At 41.7% G+C, this 21,977-nt stretch overlaps 1 protein-coding gene across 3 annotated transcripts in view; it reads right to left on the bottom strand.

The window, feature by feature from the left end:
* Positions 1–21,977, bottom strand: part of TRIO (trio Rho guanine nucleotide exchange factor) — a 401,689-nt gene that overhangs the window by 223,848 nt on the left and 155,864 nt on the right. For all 3 annotated transcript variants that reach the window (XM_084621487.1, XM_084621488.1, XM_084621489.1), the window contains exons 7-9: positions 11,856–12,047; positions 8,626–8,757; positions 1,910–2,140 (exon numbers count right to left, since the gene is read on the bottom strand). In XM_084621487.1, the coding sequence (XP_084477613.1) occupies positions 1,910–2,140; positions 8,626–8,757; positions 11,856–12,047 (555 nt within the window). The remainder of the gene's footprint in view (positions 1–1,909; positions 2,141–8,625; positions 8,758–11,855; positions 12,048–21,977) is intronic.

Consider the following 21,977-nt stretch of genomic DNA (forward strand, 5'->3'; position numbering starts at 1 on the left):
CCAATCTGTGGCTTATGTTTTTGGGGACCGCCCACACAAATGAATTCAGGCCCGAGGCCCTGGTCCGAAAGTCTGAGACACACTGATGCCCTTGATCCTGATCCTCCTCAGAAGAGAGGAATTTCAGACAGACGGTCCCATGGGGTGGGGGAGAAGGGCCTTGTTGTTACTCTTTTGAGCAGCTTTCTTGCTCTGAGAAAGTGGCGGTTCGGAATGGACATTGGTGCTGCAATGGGTCCAGAAGGGTCCTCCCTGGGTCCCAAGCTTTGTTCACCGGAGATTCCTGGTTGTGGCCTGGAGATAGGCTGACCCGATTCAAGGAGCACCAGGCTCCAACCCTGTAGGTTCAGAGTCTTTGGCCCACTTACTGCACTGGAAGACAGCAGTTGGGCTGACCCTGCTAGGAAATAATAACCTGGAGTCACTGTAGGGGGCATGCTGTAGAACTGAGGAACGGGTTGGGCCCAGGGGCCCCTTACCCAGGCTCATCCTTGCTCTGCCTCTGGATCCCTATCAGCTCCCTTCTGTCACAGCAGCTGTAGAGTAGGGGCTGCACAGCTGCTCTGCAGTCAGTCGTGGCTGAGAACCTGGGCTCCAGAGGCTGGGTGGGAAGTTTCCCGGGCCTTCTGGTATCTGTACTTCAACCTACGCTCCCCCTGCATGGCCTGGGCCTCCACAGAACAAGCACACATCTCCATGCAGGCACTTCATCAGCAGGGGATGTGCAGAAGAGAATCTGTCTTTCCCTCCCTCCTTAGTGTCTCTGCCATGCTGCACTCTGCATGGGTGAAGGATGAGGGGGAGGGGGCGGGGGCGCAGACTTCCCAGTGAATATGAGGAGAAAGGCAGAGAGGCAGACCAAATCTGGCTGTTTCTCAGAGGTGGAGCCACATCTCCCCTGCCTCTGTCTAACAGACTAGTCTGCCTCCAAGGCTGCACAGGAGCAGAAATCCCAATGTCTAGGATCCGTGGACTTCATTCTGAATAAGAAAGGAGCTGACAGAAGTTGTAGTCTCCTGCTTGGCAAATCCATCACAGTACGGTCTCAATCAGGCACAGCTGATAGCACATTTACTTTTGGATTGACTGTCAATTCTAGGGCACTGTTTAATTGTTGAACAAAAAAAAAACAAGCTACTGTCTTGGTGGTCTAAGCACAGCTGAGAGTTAGGAGGTCCTCAGCTGCAAGCTAAGATCCACCAGCTACAAACGTGGCCTTGGTTAAGTCACAATCTCTTCAATTCAATTTCCTGATCCATAAAATGGGAGATTACACTTATGTTCACAGGGGTCTCTCTCTAACGTGCTTTGAGCGTTTTAGCACTACATAAGTTTCAAGTATCCTCATCAATTATTTTAAGTGCTAACCTGTAGGTGAGTCATTAAATTGGAGTGACTTTTGCTTCTCACAAAGAAGGCTATACAGAGGAAAGTTAAAGATGGTCTCTATTTTTCAAAATAGACAGAGAAACCTTGTGTTCTGATCAGTGTTCCACCGCTCAAAAAAAGCCTGACCCATTCCCTAAGACGTATGCAAGCTATGCATCTCAACTTCCATGCTTCCTCATGGCATCACTGCTCGACCATTACCAATAATTCATTGCTGTCATTACCATAAGCTGAAAAGTTCTATGTCACATAAAACACAGCGCAAATGAATACCTAAGAGTAGGTTGCTAGGTACTACAAATTTGTAGCTGCGGGATTTTGCCAACAGTATGCTTTATACCAGAAAATTTATTTCCATCTACCTTTTCATTTTCTTCTCGATTGAGTCTCTGCCTATGCCTGGTAACTTTGGGCTTGGATTTTCTAATTTATACAGGAATTGCTTGTTTTGAATTATTTTCTCATCTTTGTTAATAGCGTATTTGGCCACAAACACGAACATCAGGAGACTGGAACTAACCTGTTGGACATCCTGTTGAAAAACACACAGCTGAAGCCGTTGGTGCAGGCGGACCTTCCGATGCTGCCAAATGTTCTCCAGTTGTCGCTGGTGGTGCAGGACTTCATGGATGACATCCAGGACATGATGCACTGCCTTGGAGTAGTTAGCAGAAGCTGTTAGTGAGTCAGAGCTTCCAGGAGTCAAAGGTCGCTGAAGTTTGTCAAGTAATGACTTCCCATCTTGGCTCACCTGACCAGCAAGAAGGATGAAGCATTAAGTTTCTGTTCGAAAACTCATTAATGAACAACGCAGACTACAAAATTATACAGAACAGATTCATTAAAGACGTGACACCTAGCACTCTCAATCTCTCTAATCCCAGAATAGGAACACACTGCTGTTACAACAGACAGCGCAGAGAAAATGACATATATGATGTCCACTGTATGCATTAAGTTACTGTTCTGAAACAGTGGCCTACCAATAAAGCTCATCTTCCTAGTGACTTTTCAATAAGAGTCAAAGTGATGCGAGGTAAGGCCAAAGTTGGTTTTAACTGAATTCTGTTGATTTCACATGCTTAAATCAAAGTTTGCTATTACTTGGGACTTAACCTTAGAATAAGGTGTGGATGTTATCAGAGCCAAAGTGCTTCTATGAAGCATAATGTTGAGAAATACATGACAAATCTTGCTACATTTTAACCTGTAGTACTGATATCAGAGTATCAGGTTAATTCTGTTAGTTTTGTCTTGATTCTACCCAACCATTAAAGTGCAAAATAATTTCAAAAGAACACAGCAACTTATCACAGTTAGTCTTACTAGCTGAAGAAAAAGCAGCAATGATCAAATAAAGAGGAACGGTTACTTTTAACTAATGTTCAACACTCGTCGTTTAAGTCCTTAAGAAATTAATTTTCAAGATTAATTCCAATTAAGATGCTGTCATTTGTAGGAGGAATTTGGTGCAGTGCTCTGACAGCCCACACCTGTACTATTGTGGAAAGAACGCCTTCCAATTGTGAAGTAAGAAAAAAAAAAGACATCTCTCATTCAATGAGAATCAGACTTTAGAGACAGTTAAGACCTAGGGTCTCAAGTCCAACCCAATCTAGAAATTGTACAGGGTTCTTCCCTATTGTGTATTTCCTAGTATTCCACAGCCTTGCAGAGTTTCAGAGGTTCTCTCTTTTCCCAGTAATTAAAGAGGGAAGCATTTTATCTTTATTCCCACATACATGCCTTACCTATTTGAGTGGTTAGGTTTAAACACAAAATATTGTAATATGGCCAAAGAAAGTACATTTGAAAATATGAATATCCTACAAAGTAAAGTAGGATAGAAAATAGGCATCTATATATGCAGCAAAACCTGGTAGTTCAGCAGATGACACTTTTCTTTCTTTATCAGTAACTCAACTAATGACCCAGAACAACGTTAGAGACTGGGTTTTTTCTTGCCATTATGTCAAGAAAGTAAGGCCCGGATCTTTTTACTTAAAAAGCGTCCACAAGAAACTTTCCATAAAAATACGTTAGCCCGTGTTCTGACCGAATTTATTACTCTGGTAACCGTACACCTATGAAATTTTTTCCTTGTAAAGTAACAGGGGAAAGTATTCTTCACATCCTGTCCTAGACTACTGTGCATAGTTACTGTGAGGTGATAAATAGTTAATATGTTCCACCATATTCATAAAGGCCAGAAGGGACCACTGTGATCATCTAGTCTTACATCCTGTACAACACAGGCCAAAGAACTTCCCCAAAATAATTCATCAGGTAGATCTTTTACAGAAACAAACAATCATGATTTTAAAACGGTCAGTGAGGGAGAATCCACCAGGACCTTTGATAAATTGTTCCAGTGGCTAATTATTCTCATTGTTAAAAATGTATGCCTTCCTTATTTTCACTCTGACTTTGTCTAGTTTCAGTTTCTAGCCATTGGATCGTGTTGTCTCTCTCTCTGCTAGACTAAGAATCTATTTTGAAATATTGTTCCCCACACAGATATTTACAGACTGATCAAGTCATTCCCTTAACCATCTTTTTGATATGCTAGACTTAAGGAGTTCAATTTATTTATCACTATAAGTTATGTTTTTTAACCCTTTCATCATTCTTGTAGCTTTTATCTGAACCCTCGGAAATTTATCAACATCCTTCTTGAATTGTGGGCACCGGAACTGGACACAGTATTCCAGCTGTGGTCACACCACTGCCAATTACAGAAGTAAAATAACTTCTCTGCTTCTACTCAAGATTCCCATTTATGCATCCCAGGATCACATTATCTCTTTTTGCAACAGGATCACACCAGGAGCTCAGATTCAGCTGATTATCCACTACAATCCCCATTGCTTCCAAGGATAGAGTTCCCCATCCTGTAAGTATGGCCTACATTCTTTGTTCCTAGATGTACGTTTATATTTAGCCATATTAAAATGTATATTGTTTACTTGATCCCAGTTTACAATCATTCTGAATCAGTGGTCTGTCCTCTTCATTATTTACACCTCCCTCAATTTGTACATCATCTGCAAAACAGATCAGTGACGACTATGTTTCCTTCCAGATCCATTGATAAAAATGTTAAACAACGCTGGACAAAGAACCAATTCCTGCAGAACCCCACTGGAAACACTTGGCTTGATGATGGTCTCAACATGGGATTGTAAATGGAGAATCATCAATTAGCCAGTTTTTAATCCATTGTATGCATGCCACATTAATTTTATAAGATTCTAGTTTTAGCTGCATTTCAGTGATTGGGCATACAATGATCCACACGTGTTCATTAGGCACTGTAGGATTCTTCCTACTAATGGACGGTGTAATTAGTATCTCAAATTTGCAAGCCACAATCAAGGCTTAGAAGCAAGTTTAGTTTTGAAGGTGGTTACAAAGTAGGGAAAAAGTACATCTATTTGTCAACACATTATAAGTGTAATGCTTAAAAACATGGTCAGTCACAAATGCTGGAATTATTAGGATACTTCTCCCTCTGCCCACAATTCATTCATCCTAAAGTGACTGAAGTATACGCTATAATCCAGCTATTCTATTGGGTTTTTTTTAAAAGATAAATGAACAGATCACCTAGGACACTAAGGCTATGTCCACACTACGCACCTCACAGAGGCCCAGTTGTGCCGCTACAGCAGTGCCACTGTAAGGTACGCAGCGTAGCCGCTCTTTACAGTAAAACCGCCCCCAATGAGGGGCGGTAGCTTTGTCGGCAGGAAAGCATCTCCCGCCAACAAAGTGCTATCCACACGGGCGTTTTTGTCGGTACAACTTTTGTCGGTCAGGGGTGTGGTTTTTTTTCACACCCCAACCGACAAAAGTTTTACCGACAAAAGAGCAGTGTAGACAGCCTAAAACTCAAGGTTCTCACATATGCCTACATCACCCATTAACAACGACTGGATTTGAGTCTGTGTCAAAGGAGGGTAAAGTTGAACTCTTTCTGTTGAGTAACAAGCTCTTGATGGTACCATGGCACCAGCACACTGATCATGTGTGAACATTATGCATCCAGGTTTTGGTTCTGCATTCCGGGTACGGTCAGTTCTTCATCACCTTGAGGTGGGAATTGCTGTTGTGATGAATCATAGAATCATAGAATATCAGGGTTGGAAGGGACCTCAGGAGGTCATCTAGTCCAACCCCCTGCTCAAAAGCAGGACCCATACCCAATTAAATCATGAAGTCTCGCCTCATTTATTTCAAGGGATTCTGTTCAGATATCTCGCTGTACTCAAGCTGAGAACATAGGATTTCAACTTCCAGTCTCAGGCAAAAACTCCACATAGTTTGCCTGAGTAAAGTCTTGCCTACAAAGGATATATAGTCTAATTCATTTTTCCTACTCATCACCATCAGGTACTATTGCACCAAAAGACTAAAATGACAGACTATCCAATTTTTCCACAGCTTTGGTTAGCAAGGAATAAGATGTTCAAGTGAAGTTTCATTTACACTTGTAATGTTTCATAATTAACTCAAGAAGAAAAACTAATTTTGTTTTGCTTCAAGACTTTATTGCTCTTTACATGTCTGAAATCATTTCACAATTCACCCTGTTGTCCTGTCCTCCACCATGAAGTGCTTTCATTTGAGTTAGCAGGAATACTGAGTCTAGCCTTTCACTCTTTCTTTTTTTCCAACCAGGATCCACTGGATGACTGAAAGAGCTTGAAGAAGCGGAGTTGTTAAAAATTTCAAAGACAGTTTCTTTTCTTGGGAGGCCAGGTGTTAAAAACTAAAGAAACTAAGTCTTAAACACATTAAAACTTGCATCAAATGCTCAGGTTTGTCGTAAGAAACAATCTCAACCATTCTCCTTTCCTCCAAGGAGTCTGTCAGCATAAAACAGGGAAATCAAGGTATGTTTTACACACAGAAAGAGAACTTGTGACTTCAGCCAAGTCCAAAGGGCAGTATGGGATATAAATTAAAATGTTAGCCACAAATTTAAAATTAGACAATTAACTTGTAATTACTTTTCATCTTATAATGACAGGTTTCAGAGTAGCAGCCATGTTAGTCTGTATCTGCAAAAAGAACGAGGAGTACTTGTGGCACCTTAGAGACTAACAAATTTATTAGAGCATAAGCTTTCGTGGGCTACATTGGCCAAACCAGACAGTCTTTACGCAAAAGAATAAATGGACACAAATCTGACATCAGGAATCATTCAAAACATTCAAAAACCGGTAGAACACTTTAACCTCTCTGGCTACTCAGTAAAAGATTTAAGGGTGGTAATTTTGCAACAGAAAAGCTTCAAAAACAGACTCCAAGGAGAAAAGAAGTACTTGTGGCACCTTAGAGACTAACCAATTTATTTGAGCATGAGCTTTTGTGAGCTACAGCTCACTCAAATAAATTTGTTAGTCTCTAAGGTGCCACAAGTACTCCTTTTCTTTTTGCGAATACAGACTAACACGGCTGTTACTCTGAAACAAGTACTCCTGTTCTTTTTGCGAATACAGACTAACAGGGCTGCTACTCTAAAGACTCCAAGGAGAAACTGCTGAGCTTGAATTAATATGCAAACTAGATACCATTAGGGGTTTGAATAGAGACTGGGAGTGGCTGGGTCATTACACATATTGAATCTATTTCCCTAAGTTAAGTATCCTCACACCTCCTGTCAACTGTCTAAATGGGCCACCTTGATTATCACTACAAAAGTTTTTTTCTCTGGCTGATAATAGCTCATCTTAACTAATTAGCCTCTCACAGTTTGTACAGCAACTTCCAACTTATCTGTATGTACATATATATCTTCTTACTATATGTTCCATTCTGTGCATCTGATGGAGTGGGCTGTAGCCCACGAAAGCTTATGCTCTAATAAATTTGTTAGTCTCTAAGGGGCCACAAGTACTCCTGTTCTCTTTCATCTGATGTTGCTTAATTTCTGCATTTCATTCAGACAGTAAAACGAAACCATCACCAGCAGTAGGCAGAGTTTTGTACCATTTGAGTTCAACACCAAATGAGAATTTTTGTTCTTGAAAGTAGTATTTTTAAAAAATTCTTTATCATCAGTATCCTCAATTCATTCACTTTTGTAACACCTCACCCAAGCCCCTTCAAAAAAAGTTCTCCAGAAGCACACAATACACATTAAGAAAAGGAGGTCTTGTGGCACCGCAGAGACTAACAACATTTGTTAGTCTCTACGGTGCCACAAGTCCTCCTTTTCTTTTTTGCGGATACAGACTAACACGGCTGCTACTCTGAAACCAGTCACAATACACATTGACACTAAAGGAGATGGAGTGAGAGAGACTGAACAGAAAAACCGTTAATACAGGACATTTTAGTTATAAAGGGAAGCCAACACCCATTTGATTTCCTGCCCCTTTGGGACCCTGAAATATTTAAAGTACACCAGAAACACTTCATGATGGATGTTATTTTTTTGTTCTCTATTGGTGTTCTGCCAGCATTTTTCAAAATGAATTGTTTCCTAGAGTTGGTAACTCAGCTGTAAATACATTCTCTAGCTTAGAAGTGCAACCTTGTGGTTGTAATCCTGAAAGCCAGGATTTTATGACTTTTTGAAAACAAACAGTGATGTTGAACATGTTAAAATATTATAAATCCTGAATGTGTGTGTACACTGGCTAGTTTTAGATGCTTTTTTGCTGCTGGCAGAACAAGGTATCTGATTTTAGTTTGCCAAAGGAATAATGCAACCCTTACTCCAATCCGCTTTAGCTTTTTGCAATAAACAGAAAGTTTTAAAAACACTTATTTAAGTGCTGACTCCTAATTCAGTGCTTTTCCAAAGGTATTTCACATTTGCTGTGCACTTAAAAACATATTTTAATGACAGTATCGTAATACATCTGAACATCTTTTAATGGCATTAAGTAATACACAATGGAAAAAATACACCGTTTCATACATTGCCAAGCTGTCTGCATCAAGGCAGCCTGCAGGGGAAGCATTATGGTATCCCAGTTAGACAGTTTAAAGTTCTTCCCACAAGAGCAAAAGCCAGAAACCAAGTCTGAGTTTGAAAAACAGACCAGCAAAAGCCAGAATTTGAAGTTAAGACTAATACTCTGCCCTTCTGTGTAATACTTCAAGGCATAGTACCAAACTTAGCAGATAGTTTTCTGGTTTTTGTCAGTTGGTGATGTAACCATCATTTTATTTAAACATACTATAAATAAGTCAGCAGCCTAATGGAATAAATAAACTGCCTACCTCCGAGTAAGCCAGGCTGATATGCTCATATATTCCTTGATGATGATGAATGGCATCTTCTAAATCTTGTAGTTCAGAAGGAAGCTCTACCTCACCACAGGCCTTACACCATGAATCCACATTGTTCATGTACTAGAAATTGAAAAACCACATTGTGTCATTCCCAGATGTACATATGGTAAGACACCATCAGTAAGTAAAACTTATTACCGATGCTCAGACATAGGAGTGTGCAAAACTATTTTGGGTGGGGAGGACCTTTAAAAAGTGTTATTTGATGAAAGCCATCCAATGTAAGTGAATATGTGAGTTCACAAGTCAAATAGTTTCCATAATACAACCAAGAGTCTTTAAACAATCTGTTTGAGTCCATGTTTCTAGTTCTCCAGCACTCTCTGGAGCGCTACACATGCGTGTGCATGCACACACGGAAGCTGGCCTACTTAATGTCAGAAACCTTCAAAGTGAACTCAACTGCTAAATATACCTCTCATTTCTGGAGCTTACTTTCATTCACACAGTTTCTTGATTTTTCAGCTAACCAAAAAAGATAAAGGCATGAGACGAATCTCACATCACATACACCAAAGGCAACTACACCCTATTATGCCAGTGGTTTTCAACCTGTGATCCGTGGACTCTGTCTAAGATTTCCAAAGAGGTCTGCACCGTCATTTGAAATTTTTCTAGGGCTCTGAAAATGAAAAAAAAGATTGAAAACCACTGTATTATGCTACCCACTACAACAGTGAGCATAAGGGGAGATGCAACTTAAACAAGAGGTACTCTCTCAGTTAAGTGTGCTGGATCTGGGAAGTAGATCTGGAAGTGGATCTGGGAAGTAGTATATGGAAGCACTAAAATAACTGAAGACCGAAAGCTATTTGCATGTAAACAGAAAGTCCTAAATGCAAATGACAGTTTAAAGGCAACCATTTGTAGTCTCTGGTTGTTGCAAACCATTCCTTTCTCACCCCGTTTCTTCTCCACCTCAACTTTCAACCCCTATGACTAATCAGATAGCTGATCAATCACAGCCAGTTTTCCTATGGAAAGATTATTAGAATCCATCACAGCTAATTGTCAAATGAACACAGCAGAAGGAGCAATTAAAGAAACTAATTTAATTAATCCCAGCAGACTGCAAACTGTGTTCTTTCCTTTAATTTATTTTACTTCTCTCTCACCAATTCACATTTCTGTACACTCTGTACTGAAGCACGTAGTAACTTCCCAAAATGGCTTGGACACGGTCAGTCATAACTTGTCAGTTAACTGCCAGGTACAAAACAACCTTTCTGTGAAATACATTCCTAATTTCAGACACTGATGCAATTCATTTGGAAAAAAAAAAAAAAAACCACTCCACTTTGGTCAGGAGGCACACCAACACGTAATTATGTTTTTGCATATGGTGCTTTTTCAAAGGTGTCAGACTGGTAACTGTAGCGATGCAAATCTTTAAGTTAGCCAGGGAACAAATATAGCACAAGCACTGGTGAAGTCCCACACGTCCCACCAAGTATCACAAACTGACCTAGAATGACCACATCTATAGGTGCATGAAAACAGTTTATGCTTCAGGACTTGCCCTTCTGTGGCCTCACTGTTGAGACTGCCAAAAAAAGGTCTCTCTTAGTAACAGCTGTACTTGCAATAAGGACATCTATTTACCAGAAATGGACTACGATCAGCTACTTGCTTCCCTAGACCAAAGCATCATCATTAGCATGCTGGAAGCACTGTAGGGTTGTCTGTCAATTAATGGATGCACATTCTCAAACAATTTGGTTTTAAGAATCTAACATCTCCTCTTAGTAAACATGCAAAAATCCACTTTAAGACAATTAGTCATTAGACTGCTTCTTAAATTTTTGTGGCCAAATGACCTTGTTCCCAACAGGCCACTTATATCAGTTATGAGCAAATGGCAATTTTTCTGGAACTCAGTTTGGCATGTCACAGGAGAAAACTGAGGAATATCTACAGGAACTATACTTAACACGCTACCTTCTTACCTAGCTCAACAAGCCTAGTGCTCCCCATCAATAAAACCACCCCCAGCAGCTAACAAAACACACCAACAAGGAAACGGAATACTGATGGGAGACTCAAGAGCATGCCTCTGTCAACTAGGCTGCAACTAATTCCCTGAAGGGAAAAACATGCTCTAGTTATCAAGGCTATTAACCTGGAAATGTGGAATACTTAGGCCTACTTCTTCCTGGACCAGAATAATTCACTGGTTGTTACACATGGCTTATAACTGGTATTTTAAGTTGTTAGGGGGCCTAGAGCCAGGAACAGGGACATGTAATGCCAATGGAAGTTAAGTGTACTCCTATGGGATGCTGAGTAAACATCCCCCACCCAACTCCAAATGCAGATTAAAGACAAAAAAGAAAAGGAGGACTTGTGGCACCTTAGAGACTAACCAATTTATTTGAGCATAAGCTTTCGTGAGCTACGATGAAGTGAGCTGTAGCTCACGAAAGCTTATGCTCAAATAAATTGGTTAGTCTCTACGGTGCCACAAGTACTCCTTTTCATTTTGCAAATACAGACTAACACGGCTGCTACTCTGAAACCTAGATTAAAGACAGACACTTAAGTACTTTACTTCCCCTAATTTTCCAGTGAGTTAGGTTTACTACTCAATAGGTGTTTCCTGAAATGCTCCTTAAATACTGAACCATTCTGGGACTGATATTCACATGTCAAACACTATCATCTCTCATCATGTGAGGCAAAAAGCAAGGAATTAATGGCCAAATGATTGTTTGGGTAAAAAGACCTTTATATTCATACTATTTTATTTATTTTTTTTTTTTTTTACTTTCTTCATCATCTCAAAAGCTTGCCCTAGGTTAAGCCTCTATGCTCAAATCATTAAATTCCTACGTTCTTTTGCTTTCTAATTTCTATCCTGTATTGGTGTTCTAAGGAGCCTCGTGTATAGAGCACAAGGAGCAGTGACTTAAAACCCAGGCAGTCTTGAGTCAGGGAGAACAAGGCTCTGCTTAAATGTGATGATGAAGTTCCATACTACTGGACAGCTGAGCAGAGATCAAGTCTTCTGCCTGTAGCCTTTGCTTCCTTTTAAGCCCCATCCAAAATGGAGCTAAATTGCTTTCTGGATTTGTTTTTTAACTGGTTTCATGGCTAAATCAGGTAATTTGGTTTATGATTTCAGCTTGCTAGCTTTCGCTGGCTGTGTCTCATTTACTGACCTGTTCAGTTTTCTGGTGGAAGATGGAGGACATATCCAGTAAGGTGCTTCGTTCATCCAAAGCTGCAGCAAATGCCTTCCACTCTTGCTCCAACTGACTAGCGATCTGTTTAATCTGCTGTGAAGCATAATGGCCAGATTCAACCAAACGATTTGCTACTGACATGATGCGATTTATGTTTACATACACATTCTGTGGAGAAAGGATGACAAAGGCAGAATATGGTTAGGAAATACAATTAACCTCACAAGCCTAGATTCAAGAAAGAATCTGTGAAAAAATGCTAAGCAATGTTTTCTGAATAACCTAGTTTTACATATACTAAAAGTACATATTTGGGGGTAGATCCTCTGTTGGTGTAAAGAAGCCTTGCTCCATTGACAACAATGGAACTTCTCAGCTGTTGCAAATTTGTGTTTCTGACTCAATGAATGATAATACTGTGGTCAAAGGAACCCCTAGTACTTCACAAAGACCCTAATAAAAGCAAACAGACAAGCTTCATCTTGCCTCACAGAGGGCTTGTATAGTAAATCTATTGCACTAATGGAGAAATGAAGGCATTCAAATAGTTAACCATTAGGAAATCATAAGTGACTGGTAATCGCGTGTTTTAAACAGCGTGTTCATGTTCCCAGACCACCATAACCTAGGGACCTTCTCTCCCCCTTAAAATTTTACCTCCACTCATTGAGGCATTACAGCCGTTCAAGGTCGCAGAAAGTGACAGCAGCAGAAGTCCTCTTCAGTATTTGGCAATAACTGAACAGTTTTTGCACATACTTTCTGAAAAAAATTACTTCCAGACTTAATCACTGAACTCTAGCCAGAGGAGTAAAAGACTAGCTAACTTCCAAAAAATTGAAAATGATACCCTAAAGCAGTGGTTTTCAAGCTGTGGTCTGCAGACCCCTGGGGGGGGTCCATAGACTATGTCTAAAATTTCCAAAGGGGTCCGCACCTCCATTTGAAATTTTGTAGGGGTCCGCAAGTGGAAAAAGGTTGAAAACCACTGCTCTGAAATTTTAATACCTGGGCAATCTTAGGCAGCCATAGACATCACTGCATTCATCTCACAATTACATCCTTATTCTGACCCTAAACACTCAACACCTAAACTCTGGGCAGATAAAAAGTAAGATCATGCAACTGAAAAAAACACGTATTTCAGCTTCTAGAAAATACCAGAAGCTGAAAATCTTTACCTAACCAAAGGGTATTTGTTTTCACAGTGTCACTCTTTTTCTCGGCCAACCTGAGAAGCTACAATAAAGTTATCTGTAGCAAGTGCTCTTGTTTTACTTTTCTCCTCGTAACATTGAAAAATACTGGGAGTACCTCATCAAATTTGGATGAAGATTTGGCATGTGACAAAGAAGTTCTTTGGCAAAAGGTCCCCATTCTTTGCAAACAGCTCTTACCTCAGACCTGACAAACTCACTACACCACACGTCTGACCAGATATTTATCCATGAAGAACAACATGTAAGTTACCTACAGAAAGCTCGTAACTTACCAAGATTTATAAGATATACTTACTTATGGGTAATATTTAAGGAATAATGTATTTGTATTGAAAGTCTGCTTATGCATCTGAAGTAGAAATTAGTCACCAGGAAGTAATGTGTTTCAATGATGACCAATTCAAGCAAGAGAGAGTTGTTCCCCACCCCCCACTCACCATCCCTGCTATCAGCTGGCAAGGTAATGCAAGGTTCTCTTGTTTACCCTTGCCACATCCCAGAATATTCAACAGAAAACTATCAGAGACAACTGCCAACGACAGAAACCACTTGGAGGTGAAAAAGAACATTATAGCAGGCAGGAGATCGCCTTGGCTATGAATAAAGACAAAAGGTTCTTTCAGTATAACAGTGTGTAGGGAAGGACACCGTATCCATTCACTGAGGAAACCCCTTAAGGAGTGATCGTTTGGATTCTGTTTTTTGTGAAACCAGCTAGGTCTGCAATGGACTGAACTTTGGGGGGGGAAAGCCTACTTTATTATATAGGAAATTTAACTATTAATAATTGTAGATCCAGGTTCACATTTTAGGATTTTGTTTTGTACTGTAACCATTTGCTTTCATCACTTTCTCCCACTTCCAATTAATTCTTTGCCCTTTCTTAAATGAGCCTGCTTTTGCTTTATCATAAGTGCTTGCAAGTGCTGTGTGGTTTACAGAAGTGGAGGTTTAATGTTAAACTGGTAAATTGGGGTACTTTGCATGCTAAGTATCTGGAATTTCTACAAGTAGCATGTGTCAGGGGCTGGATACCACAGGGGAACAATTCAAAAAGGACTCGGGGCTTGGACTGCACCTATTGTTAACCTGCAAGGTGAAGTAAGGGCTGGTATAGCCCAGAGGAGAGTGCTTGAGTGGCTGAAAGGCTCATGGTGTTACTGAGTTGAGACTCCCTCTCATAAGAAGCAGGGGGTAATAAAGTGACTCTCAGTCCGAGGTGCCCGGAGAACCATCACACCTGTAGTAAAAACTACCTGAAGTTCCAGCAAGCACTAATACACACAATGCTCGTGAGGAGTAGAACTTTTTAAAATCACCAGGTTCTCTGTATTCTGTCCACGTGAGTTCCACTTTCCAGCCTTCTGCGCTTTTTGAAAATCATCACAGATCAGTGCGGAAAAAAGGTAGCACTCTCTAATACTCTGTGATTTGATACCTTTACTAACTGAAATCACAATGCATCAGATCTGGAAATAAAGTGTATAACAAAACAAAATCTAACCTGGCTTTGTCTCTTCCTCTTTGAAGCAGCAGTATATATGATTGGAGAAACACAGGAGAACTCTATCTGTTATCTGAACTATCTTACTGAAGTAAGTTCAATTTGATTCTCTGGCATGTGGACTATATGATAAAAAGCCTGTTAAAACACCTGACAATGGGGCTTGGCTGAGTAATAGGAAATTATGTTAAGTATAGTGAAAACTGAAAATCCCTTCCCTTTCTCCATACTGAGAAACTGAAAAGAATGAAGGAAATATTCTATTACTATATGAAGTGTACATCTAATCCGTATAACCCACCACAACAAGAAGTCAGCTAATCTTATGGCATCAGCTGGGCTTGAAGGACTGAAATTTTTACCACCATAAATGTGAGTAATTACAGAAGCCAAAGCAATGATATGGGTAACCAAATCTAAGGCTTCCAGCGTGAATGGCTCATCTATGGGTGTCAAAGAAATATTCCTTATCACTGTATTTACACTACTTTGTTCTCTGAAGCTTTAGAATGAAAGGTACTAAAAAGTGTGCAAATGCACACTGCCAGAACACAAATGAACAGCAGTCTCACTCAGTATTTTATTTTTTCCTCCATTACAGCACCCACCACTATTTGAGAAGTCTACTAAAGATTTAAATCTCAGTATCTAGAAGCTGGTTCCTATGACAGAAAGCAGCAGCAATTCAGATCAGAGAAAGAAGAATGACAAAAAGGAAGAACTGGAGGATGACAAACCCCTCAAATATCAACTGGCTACCATAGGAAGACTTAACTGAACCTTGGATACAGATAGAGAGGGACTGACAGATGCATTCAGTGAAAGCATATGGTCAACTATCTTTATAACACCTATACGCAAAGTGAAAATGTCATGCCGTTCGAGAACCAACAGGTATTTCTTGAATTGAATCGAGTACTCTCTTTTTCTACTGCCCCATCCAGGGATTTCTTCTTAATTATCCCATTAGTTGATGGGTGCCATTAGCTGACTGCAAGTAAATAGGCAATAATTGTAGGCCAATGATCATCAACAACTTTACTAAGAAATAATAATTGTTTAATCGGTCATTTTAAATGACAACTAATGCAATGAATCCGGAGCTTCCAAATGCTAATCAACTGTTTAGGAAGTCGGGGAGGAAAGAGGTACAACTTCGCTGTGTTTTTCAGATTATTCCACTGCATTGCAGAAGTGTAAAGCTAATGAATGCTATGGAGCAGCACAAAAGGGCAGCAAAAAAACCAGCAACAAAAAAACAAGTATATGGGCAGCAGTTTGTATAAAAGTACATTTCATTTACAACCTTCTTTACTCAGAGCACACTTTAATAGAATGGCATTTGCTCTTTAAACTTCAAAATACCTGACAGAGGTTCTGCAAGGTCTGGAAATACCAGAATTTTTCTCCTACAGGCTATATAAAAAAATTTATTATTCAACATGGCAAAGGCTAGCAAATACAGATAAACAAGCTAAGGCACAGGCCGGCTATAGCAGCATGTGTCATCCTTTGGCATGTGGCTGATTTCAGTGGAAGGCAAGTATACACGGGAAATATGGGTGACAGCCTGCCAGTTTACCTCAGCTTCTCTGTAGCACTTAATAGAAACAAACCGGCAAAAGCATTAAAGGTTTCCTTTTTCACCCACATATTCCCAAGCCCTTTATAAAATGCTGGTTTAGTAAACAGGTTCTGAAACAGCAGCTGCTATTCTGCATATAGGGAGTGCACATTTGGTATGATATACAAAAAGAGACATCCTTAAAAGTATCAGAGTAACAGCCGTGTTAGTCTGTATTCGCAAAAAGAAAAGGAGTACTTGTGGCACCTCAGAGACTAACCAATTTATTTGAGCATAAGCTTTTGTGAGCAACAGCTCACTTCATCGGATGCATACCGTGGAAACTGCAGAAGACATTATATACACAGAGACCATGAAACAATACCTCCTCCCACCCCACTCTCCTGTTGGTAATAGCTCATCCAAAGTGACCACTCTCCCTACAATGTGCATGATAATCAAGGTGGGCCATTTCCAGCACACATCCAGGTTTTCTCAACAACACCCCCCCACACACACACACACACACAAACTCACTCTCCTGCTGGTAATAGCTCATCCAAAGTGACCACTCTCCTTACAATGTGTATGATAATCAAGGTGGGCCATTTCCAGCATAAATCCAAGTTTAACCAGAACGTCTTGGGGTGGGGGGGGGTAGGAAAAAACAAGGGGAAATAGGCTACCTTGCATAATGACTTAGCCACTCCCAGTCTCTATTTAAGCCTAAATTAATAGTATCCAATTTGCAAATGAATTCCAATTCAGCAGTTTCTCGCTGGAGTCTGGATTTGAAGTTTTTTTGTTTTAAGATAGCGACCTTCATGTCTGTAATTGCGTGACCAGAGAGATTGAAGTGTTCTCCGACTGGTTTATGAATGTTATAATTCTTGACATCTGATTTGTGTCCATTTATTCTTTTACGTAGAGACTGTCCAGTTTGACCAATTCCACCATGATTTCAACAATTTCCATCCCACCATCAACCTCAGCCTGGTCCAGTCCACACAAGAGATCCACTTCCTGGACACTACAGTGCTAATAAACAATGGTCACATAAATACCACCCTATACCGGAAACCTACTGACCGCTATTCCTACCTACATGCCTCCAGCTTTCACCCTGACCACACCACACGATCCATCGTCTACAGCCAAGCTCTGCGATACAACCGCATTTGCTCCAACGCCTCAGACAGAGACAAACACCTACAAGATCTCTATCAAGCTTTCTTACAACTACAATATCCACTTGCGGAAGTGAAGAAAGAGATTGATAGAGCCAGAAGAGTTCCCAGAAGTCACCTACTACAGGACAGGCCTAACAAAGAAAATAACAGAACGCCACTTGCCGTCACCTTCAGCCCCCAACTAAAACACCTCCAACGCACTATTAAGGATCTACAACCTATCCTGAAGGATGACCCAACACTCTCACAAATCTTGGGAGACAGGCCAGTCCTTGCCTACAGACAGCCCCCCGACCTGAAGCAAATACTCACCAACAACCACATACCACACAACAGAACCACTAACCCAGGAACCTATCCTTGCAACAAAGCCCGTTGCCAACTGTGCCCACATATCTATTCAGGCTACACCATCACAGGGCCTAATAACATCAGCCACACTATCAGAGGCTCGTTCACCTGCACATCCACCAATGTGATATATGCCGTCATGTGCCAGCAATGCCCCTCTGCCATTTACATTGGTCAAACTGGACAGTCTCTACGCAAAAGAATAAATGGACACAAATCAGATGTCAAGAATTATAACTTCATAAACCAGTCGGAGAACACTTCAATCTCTCTGGTCACGCAATTACAGACATGAAGGTCGCTATCTTAAAACAAAAAAACTTCAAATCCAGACTCCAGCGAGAAACTGCTGAATTGGGATTCATTTGCAAATTGGATACTATTAATTTAGGCTTAAATAGAGACTGGGAGTGGCTAAGTCATTATGCAAGGTAGCCTATTTCCCCTTGTTTTTTCCTACCCCACCCACCCCCCAGACGTTCTGGTTAAACTTGGATTTATGCTGGAAATGGCCCACCTTGATTATCATGCACATTGTAGGGAGAGTGGTCACTTTGGATGAACTATTACCAGCAGGAGAGTGAGTTTGTGTGTGTATGGGGGTGGGTAGTGAGAAAACCTGGATTTGTGCTGGAAATGGCCCACCTTGATTTTCATACACATTGTAAAGAGAGTGGTCACTTTGGATGGGCTATTACCAGCAGGAGAGTGAGTTTGGAGGTGGGGGGGGGGGCGCGGGCGGGCGGAGGGTGAGAAAACCTGGATTTGTGCTGGAAATGGCCCAACTTGATTATCATACACATTGTAAGGAGAATGATCACTTTAGATAAGCTATTACCAGCAGGAGAGTGGGGTGGGAGGAGGTATTGTTTCATGGTCTCTGTGTATATAATGTCTTCTGCAGTTTCCACAGTATGCATCCGATGAAGTGAGCTGTAGCTCACAAAAGCTTATGCTCAAATAAATTGGTTAGTCTCTAAGGTGCCACAAGTACTACTTTTCTTTCTTCCTTAAAAGTATGTCACTAGGACTGTTATCACTGAATCCTTACTTCTCTTTTGTGGTAAATTACTAATTACTCATTTGAGATAGCATTCAGAAGTTCCAATCAGGGATCAATGATCCACTGTACTAGGCACTGCCCAGACAAGTGAAAACTGGGCAATGTCAACAGTTTTATAGTCCCTCATTAGTAATTATTTAAGTTACCTGCAGTATGCAACCAGTACTCCCTGTTGCATTATGGAAAAGAAAACTGGACTCTTTAGTCTAGAAATGCTTTACAAAAACCCCTCCCTGGGAAACTAGAATACAAAAATAATGAAGTCTACAGAGACACCTAGGTGCGTCTATTCCAATTATGCGTTGGTATTTAGTCTTTTGAAAAATCACTGCATGTCAAAGTGATCTGACAAAGACTGCAGTTTAAAACTAACAGTGCAGCTCTTGTTTGTTGGAGACTCAAAGAATCTTACAGGAGTTTAAAATTCAAGATGTAGCTTATCAATCAGTCTAAGGTGACAGGTTTGTAAATTAAAGAAATGTTAGAAGTAAAAAACTTGAGACTGAAAAAGGTATCTTTAATAGGGGGAAGAAAAAAAACACAGAGGTTTTCAGTTCTTAAACGCTCTTTACCTCATCTGACCCGCTTAATGTTTTCGTTCATACCAGCCCCTGAGGTGGGATTTAAACAGATTCTACCCTAGTACCTTCTCTCTGCTCCAAGTTAACTGTTGACCCACTGGAGTCTGTAGTGCAGCCTCCGTGCTTTAGATTAAAGCTTCCAAAAATCCGTAAGGGCGCTTAGTTCTAAGACTCACAGTTCACAGACAAAACTGACAGTGTTTGACTACTACAGATTTTAGTGATTCTGAAACAGGCTAGTGTGTATATGTATATACACATACCCACACACACACACCTGATAGATACCATGCTTTGACAATAGGAATCCAGAATTCCTTAACTAAAATATATGTTAGCCGGTCACGGGTCAGTTAACTCCCAGGGCAAAGAGAATAAGCAAGTATAGCTTTTAACATTATCTATGGGGAAAACAAAACCTGAGATTAAGGGCTGGTCCACACTTAAAAATTAGATTAACCTAGCCACGTGGCTCAGGGCTATGAAAGATTTTGCACCCTGAGAGCCACAGTTAGGTTGACCTAACCCTCAGTGTAGACCAGATATGAGCAAACTACAGCCCGCGGGACCATCCTGCCTGACCCTTGAGCTCCCGGCCGGGGAGGCTAGCCCCTGGCCCCTCCCCGGCTGTCCCCGCTCCCCTGCAGCACTCTGGGTGGCAAGGCTGCACACTCCTGCAGGGCAGCGCGTCTGGCTCCGGCCAAGCGGCATGGCTGCCAGACATGCTGCTCTGAGCGGCATGGTAAGGGGGCTGGGGCCGGGGGGTTGGATAAGGGGCAGGGGGGGCCCCAGGGTAAGTCAGCAGACAGGGAGCAGGGGGCGGTTGGATGGGGCGGAGGTTCTGGGGGCGGGGGGATGGGTGCGGTCAGGGGACGGGGAACGGGAGGGTTGGATAAGGGTAGGGGTCCCTGTCTGAGGGCAGGGGTGTGGATAGGGGTCGGGGCAGTCAGCGGACAGGGAGCAGGGGGGGTTCGATAGGGGGTGGGGTCCCGGGAGAGCAGTTAGGGTCAGGGGGTCTCAGGATGGGGCAGTCAGGGGACAAGGGATTGGATGGGTCAGGGGTTCTGAGGGGGGCAGTCAGGGGGCGGGAAGTGGGAGGGGTCGGATAGGGGGCAGGAGCCAGGCTGTTTTGGGAGACACAGCCTTCCCTACCCAGCCCTCCAGACAGCTTTGCAACGCCGATGTGGCCCTCGGGCCAAAAAGTTTTCCCACCCCTGGTGTAGACACAGCTAGGTTACAGAAGAATTCTTCTGTCGACCTATCTATCGCCTCTCAGAGAGGTGGATTAACTATATTGATGGAAAACACGCTTCCATCGAGGTAGGAAGCGTCTGCACTAGGGTGCTACAATGGCCCAGTTGCAGTGCCATGTAGCATAGATATAACCCACAATTTACCATAATTGTCTACTCTATGTCAAACCCAACACACACAACTGTGCCTTCACACATTAATTTTCAGGCGTGCAGTGTGCTACGCCTCTGGCAGTAGCCAAAGGTCGCTCAGCTTTAGCTTTCTCTTACCCAATTTATTTTTAAAGCAATACTAACACTGGCCTATACGATCATGTCCACCACTCTGAGGAAAGCAAAACCATGGAAAGTCCAGACAAAAGGTTGTAGAGGCAGTGAGATGATGTACAAAAGGCCAATGAGAGAGAGTGAGATTCCTAGAACAGATGTTTTAGAAATAGATTTATAATGGGATTTTTTAGTAATAGTTTTTCAGTATTTTTATTATTGTATATATTTTTGTTCATGGTTACACAAATTTATGGGAGCTGCCCCTTTAAGGATAGGGTGGAGGCATAGTGACTGGGCTAACGCAGGGGCTCCCAAGCGCCTGCCCAGTGATGATGCTGCTGCAAGAGGAGGCTGGCCTGTAGCTGCACACCGAGCTGTGAACTCCTAAAGAAAAGGTTTGGATCCCCAGCATAAACACAGCTCTCTTTAAAAAGCTGAGTTTTGTAATGGAGGCTGCAACAACTGCTGTGCAAGGTGTTCCTCATACTCCCTCCACTCCATACACTTGCACAGCTACTTCTGTCATGCCTGCCGGCATCTGCAGCCCACGGGGCACATGGAATCAGGGGGCATAGCCATGGAGCCCGTCTTCCCTCCTCCTCCACATAAAGTGGACTGAAGCCTTCGTAACTGATCAATGATTGATAAAGTTTTCGACCCCACGCGCTGAAAAAAGATAATCAAGCCTCTCACCCCCAAAATAATTAAATTGGCTTAAAGACCCAAACAATTTTTTCAACCATATGCATTTTGGGTTCTTTCTACTTGCCTTCTGTTTTTTGTGATTTTAAAGTTCGTGGTTTTCAAGTTTCTTCACCTCAAACATGAGAGCTAGAAACTTAATTTTGATCATTCAAAGCAGAGATTCACAATCACCTGACTCTAGGAGCTGGGGTGTTACAGACTGGCTAGAACTTTACGAGGAGTCTGATTCAGCTTCACCTGTGACAGATCAGCTACCCCGCCCTTCCTCTCCACCTGTCCTGCCCTGCTAATCCTGATTTACTGGGCATCAGAGGGCCTAGATCAATTATCAGACCCCCTGTGTAAGAGCTGGATGATTCCCCTAAAAGCCTGGGAGAGCTCAACTAGAGAGAAGAGC

This window comes from Lepidochelys olivacea, assembly GCF_965140295.1.
Source record: "Lepidochelys olivacea isolate rLepOli2 genome assembly, chromosome: 2".
Lineage (NCBI taxonomy): Eukaryota > Metazoa > Chordata > Testudines > Cheloniidae > Lepidochelys > Lepidochelys olivacea.